This window comes from Asterias rubens, chromosome 10 (genome assembly GCF_902459465.1).
Source record: "Asterias rubens chromosome 10, eAstRub1.3, whole genome shotgun sequence".
Taxonomy (NCBI): Eukaryota; Metazoa; Echinodermata; class Asteroidea; order Forcipulatida; family Asteriidae; genus Asterias; species Asterias rubens.
In genome coordinates this window covers 17,837,344-17,851,539 of record NC_047071.1, presented here as the reverse complement: position 1 = coordinate 17,851,539, position 14,196 = coordinate 17,837,344, and the positions used below count along the sequence as shown (strand labels likewise).

The 14,196-nt window shown below is 38.9% G+C and overlaps 1 protein-coding gene and 1 non-coding gene across 2 annotated transcripts in view; one reads left to right on the top strand and one right to left on the bottom strand.

Moving 5' to 3' along the window:
- Positions 1-863: 863 nt before the first annotated feature.
- The window catches only part of LOC117296104 (thrombospondin type-1 domain-containing protein 4-like), a 43,648-nt gene continuing 30,315 nt past the window's right edge, over positions 864-14,196 (bottom strand). Inside the window, exons 3-7 of the mRNA XM_033778976.1 lie at positions 7,686-7,819; positions 3,440-3,506; positions 3,054-3,153; positions 2,413-2,546; positions 864-869 (exon numbers count right to left, since the gene is read on the bottom strand). Of these exons, the coding sequence (XP_033634867.1) occupies positions 864-869; positions 2,413-2,546; positions 3,054-3,153; positions 3,440-3,506; positions 7,686-7,819 (441 nt within the window). The remainder of the gene's footprint in view (positions 870-2,412; positions 2,547-3,053; positions 3,154-3,439; positions 3,507-7,685; positions 7,820-14,196) is intronic.
- On the top strand, positions 10,052-10,123 carry Trnay-gua. Its single transcript has one exon. It is a non-coding gene; the product is annotated as a tRNA-Tyr (tRNA).

Below are 14,196 nucleotides of genomic sequence, written 5' to 3'. Positions count from 1 at the left end.
GTCCTATGATAATATCCAAGCCCTGTCATTGCTTAATTTTCATAAAATCTCAGACCATCAGAGTCCAGAGCGATAATCCAACCTCCAAAAAAGTCAAGACTATTTACAATCATCTCTCTTCAGTCAGACAAGAAAACCAACTATAACAGCAGGGGATTGTCACATTAACATGAATGGCCTCGCACTGGTCCCCAGAGAACAGGTGATGGGGGTAATCAGCCACTGGGTGAATTTGACACTTGGCGGTCCCATTTAAATCAAATATGACTGAGTTTTTGTTTAGTACCCTGTAATAGGTCATTAATGCACCCAGGGCCAACTAGCACTCCCAGGGCTACTCTATCCGCTATCCTGGTCAGTTCCAGGTCAAACCCAGGACCCAATTTCATAGTTAGCTGTTTGAAGGCACTGGACACCTTTGGTAATATTGTCAAAGACCAATATTCTCACTTGGTGTATCCCAACATGTATGCATAAAAGAACAAATCTGATTTGGGCTCAATTGGTCATCAAATTTGTAAGAAAATAACAAAAGAAAAAACACCCTTGATGCAAAAATTTGTGTGCTTTCAGATGCCTAAAAGGGCGAGGCCTGAAGTCTTTTAATATTTGAGTAAAAAAAATCTCTTTCTCAAAAGCTACTTGACTTCAAAGGGAGCCGTTTCCCACAATGTTTTATATTTTCAACAGCTCTCCATTGCTCCAAGTAAGTTTCTTATAATGCTAACAATTATTTTGAGTAATTACCAATAGTGTCCTGTAGCTTTAAAGGGAAGGTATACTTTTTATCCTTTTTTGGTTTTTTTCTTGGGGGTGGGGGTGGAGGGGAGGGGGGGGGGTTCAAGATTAAGGTGTACAGGAGCCTAACCCTATGGATCATCAAGATAACCATTAGTCACATTATAAGCTCACTTTACGATGAGCAAGAACAAGTAGTCTAGACAACCAATGACCAACAGGTTTGTGTATAATCCCCAAGATGCTGTATAGATGATATATTTATCATACAAGGTGTGAAGAATTAAGGACATGGTAAACCTTACAGCTGAGACCTGCGACACAAGTTACGGTATCCCATGACTATGAAATGAACAGTCATTAGCCAGAATAATCACTGGGTAAGTAAAACCTTAGAGGCATTGTGTGAGTGAAAAACTTCCTTCACCCCAATGACACCCCTCCCCAACCCTAATGGCACACCTAAACCTTAGTCCCAGAGTCCACTCCCCCCCCCCCCTTCTTTACCCTCCGCCAACCCCCAACCCTCCCCACCAAGCTTCTGAAAGACTTTGGCATTGCACCAGTTGATGACATTCACAATCCTCACAAGTAGTGACAGCTACCAATTACTACAAAGAGTGTTTGTTGCATTAGTTCATTACCAACAAGAGAGGGCAGCAAATAGTTCTTAAAGTAGAGCAAGTTGTAGCATCAGCTTCAAGGCTTGTGAATTACACCAGAGTGGTCTCTGATTGGTCAATCTCCAGGCATAATCACCTTTCACCTATATTTATTTCTCATGCAGTCAAATCCTACACCAACATTACATTTAAGTACATTTGTAATAATATATCAACACTAGAGGGCACTATTCCACCAACTCTTGTTACCAAGCCATGAGTTACTCTGATGAATAATCGTGTACATCTGGAAGTTACACTCTGTGAAGATATCCACTCACCCATGGTGGCAGCGGTGGTATCCACTCATTTCAACATTGAACAACATGTGGACACTGCTTGCAGACGACCGAAAGTAAAGCTTTCCATATCTGTGTTTTGATTGGTCTGAGGATCGATGTTTGTCAGTTGCACCCACATCACCTCGGACCAATCAAAACAAAGTGGAAACCGCTTGTTTATACAATGAAATCATTGATCCTATGAAATCACTGGTTCTGAAAAGCAAGTACCGGTCTTTATCCGTGCAGATAAAGACAGGGGACTACATTCTAGGGTGTTTGTTGCATTAGTTCATTACTGACAAGAGAGGGCAGCAGATAGTTCCTAAAATAAAGTAAGTTGTAGTATAGCCTGAACATCTGACGTCATTCTTCAAGGCTCGTGAATAATGCCAGATAAGAGACCGGCCTAACAAAATTGCAAAACTGGCGTGTAGTTTGACCTCTGACCTCAGTCATTTTACTGATACGCTGTCAACTTCTATTGCGGACGTGACAGCAGTGACTGTTTGGGCATCTATGTCACTGCACTTTTATCAAACGATGATTGTATCCAATGGAATCAATGGATCTGACAGCGGGGACCTGCCTTTATCCTTGTGGATAAAGACAGGGGCCCAGTCTAAGTAAGTTGTAGTATGTCTCTGGTCGGTCCTGATCCTTCAGCAATACTCAATGACAGATGAGGGGGCTATATCCTGCAAACAATCTCAATACTAATCTTGACATACCTTGCACAGACCATCCACACAAACATCTGTAGTTGAGGAATTCCAGCAAGATGTGCCGTCAATGACCTTATCTGCCAATTTAGCAAAGAAACGAGAACCAATGGCTTGACAGTTCAGCTCACAGTAATTGGATTCTGAAAAACAAACATTTGCTTTTTTAAATTCTACCGAAACTGTCAAGGTGACATCTGCTATTAATTAAGTCGGAACTAAAACAGAGAAATGTAATTTTGATAATAGTCATTAAAATTGATTGTGTGATTGCCATCCCAAGACAATACTTAAAAAAAAAAATTGAAAACTTTCCATATCCTTCCACCATTTTTTCAAAAATAAACATCTAAAAAATTAACTATAGTTAAATTTTGAGATACTATTTTATGTCATTCAAAACGAAACAGAAACTTTTCCCTGAAAAAGGCCTGATTTATGTCGGTACATAATAAAAGTGCTAGACCAGACCAAGCAGAAACAAAACTCGTTCTAAGGTTACATCGTTTGATATAGCCCCACTTGTAGTAAACACGTAAACACGTAAACCATCATTATTATTTCCTCACTGAAAACTAACGGATATTTGCCTAAAACAATCACTGAAAAAGTCCAACTGTATTTTGCTCTTTTCGATGTTCATACATTACCTTTTTCTATCTGTCTCCACTGGTAAAAGTTTCCCATGAAAGGTACACCGTTGAAATTCTCGCACTGTTCTTGCCTGAAGTCAGTGTCGTATTTACATGGCTGACAGATGAGAAAGTTGTAAGAAAAAGAAAACAATGAGTAGTCTTGGCTCAAAGCGTCAGGGGCTGAAAGTGGATTGTTTGGATATTATATGACACAAGAGGGCGCTATTACAAATTCCGCGCATACACCATTATTTTTCTTCGACTTTTGTTATGCCAAAATAAACACTGTTGTGACAATAATTATTCTCATGTATACACTGTTGTTTTAATCACAAAGAAATTACGTTTTTAAGCTGATGACGAATTGAAACGTTGTTTAGAAGTTACTTTTCCTGACTTACCTGTGTATTGCACAGTTTATACTGCTTGTAAAGCCCCACACAATGTGAGCTTTGTCTTAATTCCCCACTGCAATGAAAAGCATACAAATACAAATCCCGTTTAAAAAGCATATCAGCAATATCAAAACAATAAGAACTAAATATTGAAGTCAAAGAGACCAGAAGAGTTTCGACAGAAAAAGCGTCTGCAAGTTTTCATATGAGAGACCTATCCAGCATTGGGTTTGGTTTCTCCAAACTTTAGTGATAATAATACGGAAATCTTTAAGCTAATAATAACATTGAAGCATATCAATCAAGTGATGTTACTAAACTTATACAAAACAACAAAGTCCACCCCGTAGAGAGTAAACACAAAGTCAGTGTAAATCTAGGTAGAATGTTCTTGTCTCCTGACGGTTATGTTACAGGGCGCCCTCTCGCAGAACAAGGCTGCTTGGGGAATTCTCTTGGCAAGCGCCACAACTTTGACTTTGTCGATCACCACAGCAGCCGCTCTAATGATTTCCCACGGTATTATCGAATACTTCCCTTTGCAGAACGGTTCATGTCAGAGCTGCTAAGACATGATGTTACAAGATAAAAGGGTTATAAATTATTCCAGGCGGTTTAGAATTTGTGTTTCTGCTGGCACTGTTTTGCATTTTTGTGTGTCAAAACTGTTTCACTAAACTACAAAATATATGTGGGTAGTTCTTCTGGATAGTTCGGTAAACTATAGTTTGGATAAAGTAAAGGCAAGATACTTTTGGTAATGGTAAAAGGCCAGTATCCTCACTAAGTATATCCCAACATTATGAAATAACAGACCTGTGAAAATTTTGGCTCAATTGGACGTCGAAGTTGCAAGAAAATAATGAAAGAAACAACACTCTGAATTGTTCGCTCTCAGATACATGAGGAAGGTTTCATGCCAATAACATTTTAAACGAATCATCAAAACAATAATTGGTTCGAGTGCGTAGGTTCTACCATTCTACCTCCATGGTTCTACAGAACTGTCACTGCCGACTATAATAAGACAAGAACACTGCCCTCTATTGACAGAAGAGTCTCACAAATAATTATTGTTCAGTAATGGAAACATTAGTTTTCGAAAGTACATTCGCAAGACACATTGCTTTGGTTTTAATTGTGATGATTTTACTTCAAAGTGAGTCATTTGAAAAAGGGGGAACATACCGGACCACTGTGAACATCTTGATCAAATCATTATTAGTTTTGTTTTTGCAATTTGGATTCAAAACAATCAAAACGTCAGTTGTAATTAACGTCAACCTATTAATGGCAGTTTGAAATTTTAAAGAAGGTGAAAACAACATTGTTTTGGTCAAGGATGGCTCCCCTTTCCCAAAAGCTACAATTGGATCAGTTTTCAAGAATACATTTTTCATTTCTACCGAGGCCAACTACTGGAAGAAATAGCATACATGGAAACTTTCTGTCACCACTTAAAATGTCTCATAAATTGAAATCAGTCTTAAAAGACTCCACTCGTTTGATACCTTCCAAAACTATTTGAGTCATGTTGCAATCATGTTGACCGGCGCCGATACTATTTAAAGATACTGTTTAAAGGCACTGGACACTATTGGTTATTACTAAAAAATAAATTTTAGCATAAAAACTTACCGTGTAACAAGCAATGTTAGATTATAAAAGATTGTGAGAAACGGCTCACTCTGAAGTAACGTAGTTTTCGAGAAAGAAGTAATTTTCCATTATATTTGAATTTGATTTCAATACCTCAGAAATAGATTTTGAGATCTCGAAATCAAGCATCTAAAAGCACACAACTTCGTGTGACAAGGGTGTTTTTTTTCTTCCATTATTATCTCGCAACGACCAATAATTGAGTTCAAATTTTCACAGATTTGTTATTTTGTGCATAATGTTGAGATACACCAAGTGAAAAGACTGATCTTTGATAGTCAACAAACGTGTCCAGTGTATTTAAGTAAGGAAACCTCCAGAAATGATGGTACTCTGTAAACTTTCTCATTTAACGTCCAATTCAACCAGGAGAGTAAGCTGTTTGAAAGTATCAAAATATGATATCTCCTTTCTTGAAATAATGCGTTCAATTGTTTCGTTCCCTGGAAAAGTAAACATAAGAGATTCAGTTGAGAAATTGACAGATTTACCTTTTACTGTTTTATAAGTCGTGTTCGCTGTTCTCTCATATGAAAAAAAAACCATTCCAGAAAACCCAGAATTATAAAGCCCTATATCTGACTATAATCACCACTAAACACATAACGATACCTTTTTGCATGTGTTGGCTTTTATTTGATCTTTTGAAAGACATTTAGTTGCCAAGTGCACGTTTATAAAAACAGTCTTCCAAACAGATCAATATGATTCGAGTTTGAAACACCATCCCAACTTTTTAACTCTCCAAATTTAAAACGAAGTAGACGGCTTGATATCTAGATTCACTGTCTATTAGTTTCTAATAACAATTTGTCTTGTCTGTTCCTTTCAATGTTGTCCACGTATTAATAATTTGTATATCTGGTAACGACACTATAATGGCCCCGCTGTATTGTCTCTAATGAAATACACATAAAAATGTCCTCCTTTTACTCAAACTATTTTATTAGCGGTGAATAAAATTAACGTAAAGCGAATAGTCAATCATAATATACTGTAGATGAATTGCACATGACGTCACTGGCCGTCATCTTTGATGTAACGCAATGGAAACGTGCATGTGTGAATACGCGCTGTGCACGACTCTCAGAGCCAATGATAGCCTTTCACGCGTGCATGTTTTATTGTAAAAGATGGCAGCCAATTTTAAATGTCAGCCAATTTTTTAAGGGGTCTATTGGTTCTTGGTGCAGCTTATGGACACGTTAAAGCGTGTATCTAAACATCAAACTATAAATCTCTGACACAAGTTGGAGATTAAAGTTGAGCTACCGAGACTGTATCTAGGGTCAGCACACTTGACCTTGAGATTGAGGTCTGTTTCGCTTCAAAAACACAGAGGTCTGGAATGTCAAGCGATATCCATCTATCTGCTTATGCGACGATGTATTTCGTATTGCCATACATTTCCCCTCCTTGACACCTACGATCTGGTTGCCTTTTTTGTGTGGGCCATATGGGAGAAATCTTTCAACAACAACGTCATTATCACAGAAACATCAAAAACACCAACATCAGTGACAACAACAAACAAATACATTCAGCATAGCATGCACCATCATCCTCAATGACCACAACATCAACAAAAATAGTGCACACGACTGTCACGTGGATTAACTAAGTTGACTTTTTAGAAAACGCTTATGTTTGTCTCCCAATATTGTTGCGGCTTTGTTTCCCACCTCTTCCATCCTGTATCATGGACAACTGAAACATTACAAACTGATTTTGACATTGCATGGTACTCTCATTCAACACAAATGACCCTCGTGGGATAATCCATAGGATTATGGTGGATTTGCAAGAGGGATTTGCGTTTCACGTGAGCCACAAAGACAGAGTTGGTTACGATCACTATTGAACGTCCCCTGACTCCTCTTCCAATGTTTAGCAGCTGCTTGAATACGGTGTCTCGCTGCTCAGTTCTCGATTAGGGAACGAGGCTGACACTTCAGATAATGTGGAGAGAACACAATCCTTTCCATCACTGGTTAGATCGGTCGAGTTGGTCTTTGAAAAGCGTTTGTAACCGTTTGTTATAAAATGCATATGATTAGAAAGATATTTTAAAAGTAGAATACAACGATCCACACACATTTGCCTCGAAATTGCGTGGTTTTCCTTTTGCTTTGCGAACGAACACGGTACGTATGCAATTTATGGGAGCCAAACTCACATACGCCAGGTCGCCCATTGTCTGTGTAAGGTATGTGGGTGATTACGAGGTGTCGTTAAACGGTTGCGGTACCACGGGTTCGACTTTTGAAGTCCCTTCGTTCGAGCTCCTTCTCTTCCTTCCTCCATGGGTTTACCAAGCAGCCCAATGGCACGTTTTCTTTTAGACGTTTAGTACAACTCTGATACAATATCTTTGCGTGCAACCAATGGACTGATGACGTCACAGTTTGTTTAAAACTTTGCAGAAGCATGGAAACCAATTATGCACAGTCAGAAATACCCAGTCACAGCACTTAAGAGTAATGCGGTAAACAAACAGTGACGTCATCTAGTGACTTGTCACCACTAGGTCACTATCATTATTCTTGACAACAAAAATGGAGCGTCTCGAAACCAAGACTAGTATAGTGCTTACCCATCACCGCTGCTCATCTGAAGACACACCCTTGTCTGTTTGGACACACCCCCACCGCACGTCCTGGAGCACGCAGACCACGAGTCCCAGTCCCCCCAGTATGATGTCACAGGTGGTCTGCTCAGACCCCTTCTCTGTGAATAGAGGAAATAATGAAGAATATTAAGCGATGAAGGGAAGCGATTAGTTAACATTCGTGTCGAAACCTGACGCAATTCTTCACAACTCATTCACATAATTATGTTGTTTTGGGGCGGGAAATCATGAATTTACCTAGATTTCGAGAACACTTTTCAAAGAGGGTATGGGTATATCTTGGTTCAAGACAACATTTCCGGCTGTCGGTTGTGCAAAAGAGCCATTTGTATACATTTTTCAGTCAGGCTCTTTATCAAGGCATGGTCAGACAAGAATTGGCAATGGCAATGAACACTAAAATGACATGTTTCATTAAAATCTTACGGATTCTTCGATAGGGGATCCGGGAACGTGAAAAACAGCAACAAACAAATGAGTTTATACCTTATGACATTGCGTGCATTGAAAATGGAAACCGTATGTGAAGCACTAATTGAAGTGTCACTGTCAGTGATCAATAATTTAAAGATCGGCGCATTCGAAAAAGTGTGCATAATTATGTTTTCCCCCAAGTTCATAACAATAATAGAGAAAACGTTCTTGGGCCAACCCCGTCAGTGAACGGGCGGCTTTTTACAAACACAACCGGGTCGCGGCTCGGGTCGTCCAACTCAATGTATGACCATGGACTATTCCATGTAATGGTTTGATTTACAGATGCATACCGGTTGTTTACCCAAGGTCCTCGGAAAATGTGTAAAATATCACACACGATCAAGGACATTCTTGGAGCTCAACGATAATTCATAGCAAAACTGTTTATTATACCAGGCTGCCATAAAATGTTGATGGTTTCCGAACGAAGTATTCAACATGACTTTAGGTCAATCTGATGTTTAGTTTAGACATATCCTGTTGCAGCTCTCATTTTTCTCCCATTCGAAGTAATGTAACCAAATGAGAATAATATAAAGGAAGAATTCGAAAACAGCAAGAGCTATTTGACGCAAGAGTCGTTATTTATTATAACAGGCTTTAGTCCTTGCAAACAAGTACAGGAATATTGGCACTTTTCCATTGCGTTACACTTGGTGTATGCTTTATAGGCCTTAGTAATAATAATAATTTTTTTTTGGTTAATCCAAGGGCAAAATAGTCTGAAAGTATGAATAATATCATGCCCTTTTATTATTAAAGCAAAGGGAAGTGACTGGTGACAGCCTAGCCAGGGAAAACCAAAAGTTTCATCAGGCTGTGTGAGTTAGCGTTCTTGCCTCTGCAGCATGGGGGGTGGGGGGGGGGGCACAAAGAATCTACAGGGGAACATGATCCTCTTGACACGACATCACAATTAGATTTTAATTCTCCGCACCCATAACTGAGAGGGAGAGAGTCCATGGGAACAGCATACTGAATGGCCAATTGTTTGTGCATTATAACACAGGGGAAACGAAAAGCAATTTCAAAGATTGGACTGGCGGTTCATTTTTGTCTCTTTTGTTACAAAGTCACAATGGAGTTGTTGCTTTCACTCCAAATGTTTAAACAAACGCGTCACCTTTGCTCCGTCGTCAAGAGACGGAAGAACATTCTACAAAGTGTTTGGACGGCCAACATAAACAAAATGAGTGGCAAAATGAGTGGGAGACAAAGAGATAGAAATATAAAATTGTTGATTTAGTGCTTACAATGCTTGGACATTGAAGAAAGACATGTCGGGCAATAACGCGTTCAATCACGAGAGGGCGCTTGTTGTAGTGCCGCTAACCGAGTACAACATTATTTCAGTGAGACTTTACATTTTTTTTTGTAGAAAACTGTAGTCATTAACTAATTCGAATGAGTTGAATCATTCGGCCTTTTGAAATCTTGAAGGAGTAAGATAACATTTATTCTGCATATTAGTCAGATCATTAAATATGCATAAGTTGGAATGAACAACACAATATTCATCAGACAACATTATTATTCTACTTTGGGAAAAAAAAATCTTGAACCGAACCAAAACACTTCCAAAGGTCATAAAACCTACTGGAAAAACATTTCAGACTATGTTTTGTAGTGACAAAGGTCAAAGGAAAATGAGTGTGAAAGAATGCTCTAATGACCTTCTGTCAAAGTTTGTTTTTGGTTTTTGGGGTTGATCCCGTGGCTGCCGCTTCCCAGGTTGTATCGTAATTTGGGTGTGATCCCTGGCTACACGACAGTTAACGGTTGTATGGCTTCTGACTGGCACCCCCGAACAAAGATATTGACAAACAAAATTAATAGGGACACCGCCAACATAGGGCTAGATAGCTCAGTTGGTAGAGCGCCGGCACGTAAATCCGGAGGTCGTTGGTTCGAGTCCACTCTAGTCAATTCTTTGTTCAACCCCCAAAATCACTTCAAAAATTTACCCAGTCAGTTTCCCCTGTGGTTTATACTATTGATATAGTTTGTTTTTGACAGTACATACTCAAAGTATAGTTCCTTTGGCTACGCAAGGTTGAATGGAAATTACATTATTAGGCGAGGTTTGCTAAAGCACATGTGGAAATCTGCTGTTGAGTAATGTTGGTTCTGAAAAGAACCGGTGGTTGATGACCCAACGTTTCGATCAGTATGCTCTGATCGTCTTCAGGAGGATGCTAAAAGCTGCTTACGGAGATTAGCTGGTAACTGGGCTTGGCTCTAAGTTACATAATGTTATTATCAACTTCACAACATCGACATGTGTGGAAGTAAGTAGGCTATGTCACCGACAAAGTAAACAGTTTGTTTTTCAGTGACTTCAACATCGGCAGTCCCTGAAAATGGCATTGAATGAAAACGTAAATACAAAAGCACAATGCTTTGTGGTTCTACATTTTACCCTAAAGTGTTCAACAACAAGAAATTAAAACCCAGAATCGGTAGAACGATTTTGAATCATGCAAATAGCCAAAGGGCATGTTCTGTTGTGACAAAACATGTTTTATGAAATAAATGTCCTTAAAAATGAAAAATCCTGATATTATTTGCCTTTCTGTAGGCAATTACGTGAGGTCACACTAAAGGCCTTTGCATTTTATGTTGTGAAATTGCCGGGAAAAGAGAACCATTTGTAAAGTCACAGTATACTATGGAAGTTGGTAACAAATTGAATAATACCTTAGTGTGTAGGTATATGGGTGGTTACAAACACTAAAATGTGGTTTCTAAAAACAAATCAATATTATGTCTGTCATCTTGACAACTTCATGGTTTCTCCTGGCCGTTTCAGCTCTGTGACAACTTTTTCTATTTTCTAGGGGAAACTCCTTTATAAATAATTTTTGTTTACTAGTTTCGAAACTTTTTTTCTCACAGTATTTTCAGGTTATGCGTCCGAACAAATTTCCATTTCGTTTAAAAAATTCATAATAAATTCTTTGACAAACTACAAAGTCATGTTAGTGTTTTCAACTACAGGCCTCATGCCTTTTTATTTTTACCGACACCTTTGATTACAAAGAGACAATAAGTATATTATTATGCAGTGTGTACTATATAAGCACGCGGCTGTCATTCTATTCCACATCCCTATCTTGATTCATATACAATGCACTACAAGAAGTACATGTTTGCACCGGCACTTGTGTTTTTGACACCATTTCCCACCAACGTTGCACTTCGTAAGTTCGATTCAAAATAAAGTGAACCCCCACTTGCAAGTTACACAAAGTAGGCCGAATTGACGTATTGCCAACATTGCCAACTGCATTACCTCTCAACAGCATTTACGGGGAAATGTCTTTTTAGTCTGCCTGGTCGAGTTGGTACCCCGTAGTTTGACGGCCCAGCCAGCAGACACGCTTGACTCTAACACGAAAGTATAAACCGTCAAAAGTCTTCCGCCTAACTTACTACCGCCGCGTGCTGGCGAGAGAGCATGCCAGGGGTGCCTATCACCTCATGTTCACCCATTAATGTTCATCATTTCTCGTGGGGAGATTTTTTTCCTCAAGAGCATTCCGTATGTGCACCTTAGACATAATTCGATCAAAGTCTCCCATTTCCGACACTGGGTCGACCGTGGTTTCTTAAACCCTCTCCGGGTAGATAGGTCGGCTCATGACAGTCTCGTATTGCGATTTTTTATTCACATATAATAAATATATATTTATAAACAACTGCAGGGGTCTTTTCTCAGTTCGCCCTTTTGTGTTGTTGTGGATGTTAACAAAATAAAATAATATTTTATTTTGTTAACATCCAACTTATATTATAAGTATGCACATTTTCTAAGAGGCTATACACGTTTGTCCTTTGTACAAAAAAGGTCGCCGTGCGGGTTATCAACTTGTCTCATTGTGCGAAGGGCAATACATCAGTTGCTCTACTTCTACAGAAAAACTGATTTGTATAACTATGTTAAAACTGGGCCTGGTTCCATTTTAAGCACAAAACGTTGCCAAGCACAAAAACATTATGCTTAACAGCATAAGGTTACCAGCCGAGCCACCATAACACGTTTTAAACTTTGGACTGCATGGTATCCTGCTCATTTCTGCTAATATTGTCAAGAACATTTTTCTACTTAAGCAGGCCCAGGTGTGGTTACGTTTAGTCACCTTCCTTTTGAAGCACCCTTCGGTGTTTCACATAGTTTGTTTAATTTTATGAGAACTTTAATTACTACAGACAATGGAAACCACACGATTGGGACGCCGTTGCTATCTCTGAAAGCACTGCGGTTATCTGACAAGTTCCAGTTTGAATTTGGCTTAGTTCTGGTTCATCACGGGGTTGGAGTCAGTACGAGACATCTTGCTCGAAGACATACATCAATTGTATAAAAATAACATATTTAAGAATTCGCTGGCGAATTTAGGAAGCCATAAATGGGTATCTTGAAATCGGCTCATTGACGAAGTGCACTGATTGTGTCGGAGAATGGGCTTCGACGCATATCTTATCTGGGGTCGACCAGGCCGGTATTAGCGGGAGCCGTCGTAACCCAAGTCATGGACACGGTGTCTGGTAGTTCTTCAACATGATCGATGTCTAATCATTTCAAATTAATAACTCAACTGCAGACAGAACGAGAATGTCTCTGGATACTTGCTTTTCAACTTAAACTTTGTATTTTTCCATCAAAATTTTAATAAAGAATATGAAACTATGTATATATACAAAAGAATGTAATTCCTTCCTTAAACCTGTTGTGATTAGATAACACAGCTGCATGATAAATATAAATTATTCATTTACACATGGGTAATAATATCGATACCACATGCTTATTACTTAATGTGTTTCTCTCACTCAAACCCCCTGTGATGTTACGGTACAGGTGATGAGTGAAATTTGTCAGTAATTATTTTATATTTGTGAGATATTTTCGAAACCATTTTGATACTTATACTCGTGTTGATTATTTTATTCGAATTCCCGCGTGAATTAATGGCAAACAGGTGGATTTTAATTGGAGATGATTTGTGGACATTTGTAGATAATTCAGCAACCACTGTATTAGTAATAATATTTCTCCACTTTAAGATGAACGACTTGAATAACATAAGGACCAGATTTGATTTAGTTTCGAATCTAAATAGTCTCTCTGATTTTTAAGTTAATCGGTAACCCCAACATATAATATTACAGTTTGATTTATTTGGGCATATTAATATATTTCTGTGTGACCCGAAATAATGTGTAAAAATTCCCTAGGAAGGGGTGAAATCGACGCATGATCCATATCGAAATCACACCTTTGCTGTTTGTTATTTTCTTTTTTTTTTTGGGGGGGGTAGGGTAGGGGGTGGGGGTCTTACCCCCTGGAACCCGGGTCAATGATATCATAACCCGGAATTTTGTCGCCTATTTTGATGAAATGTTCACAGATTGCTTAAGTGTTCATTCAAAACTAAGGTACGGAACTGAAATGAACTATTCATAATTCAATATTAATGTTAAGACACCTTTAAACCCCACCCCCTTGAGATTTCTAAGTACAGCTGAATGATGACTGTGTGAATAATTCCCTCTAATTACAATTCGTATCGTGTGACTTGGTAAGAAGCAGGGGGTGGGTTTACATGAAGAGATTCTACTACTAGGCACGGTTTATACATGCTTTGCTATCGTCTTCAGACACGACCAACGACCCACAAACAAACTAAGTGCAATTCGGAAACATTATTGCGAATGTTTCACAAGATGGCCGACATGTTCGTGGAGCGTTGCAGAACAGATACAGATTAGCAGTTAGCGCAGCTGACTCGGGGAACCAGTTGCTAATCATGGCATCGAGTGGCGTGTGGCTGGTCACCTGCATTTTTGCTAAGCCAAAATGAAAGTGTGGCACATGAGCACATCACATGAGCACACTATAATCAACGTCTGGGTCAAAATCGACCCGAATTCCAAGTCAATTCTTAACGTATGCTGACCCGGAAAGTGGTTTAAAATGTGTTAAGCAATGTTTTCT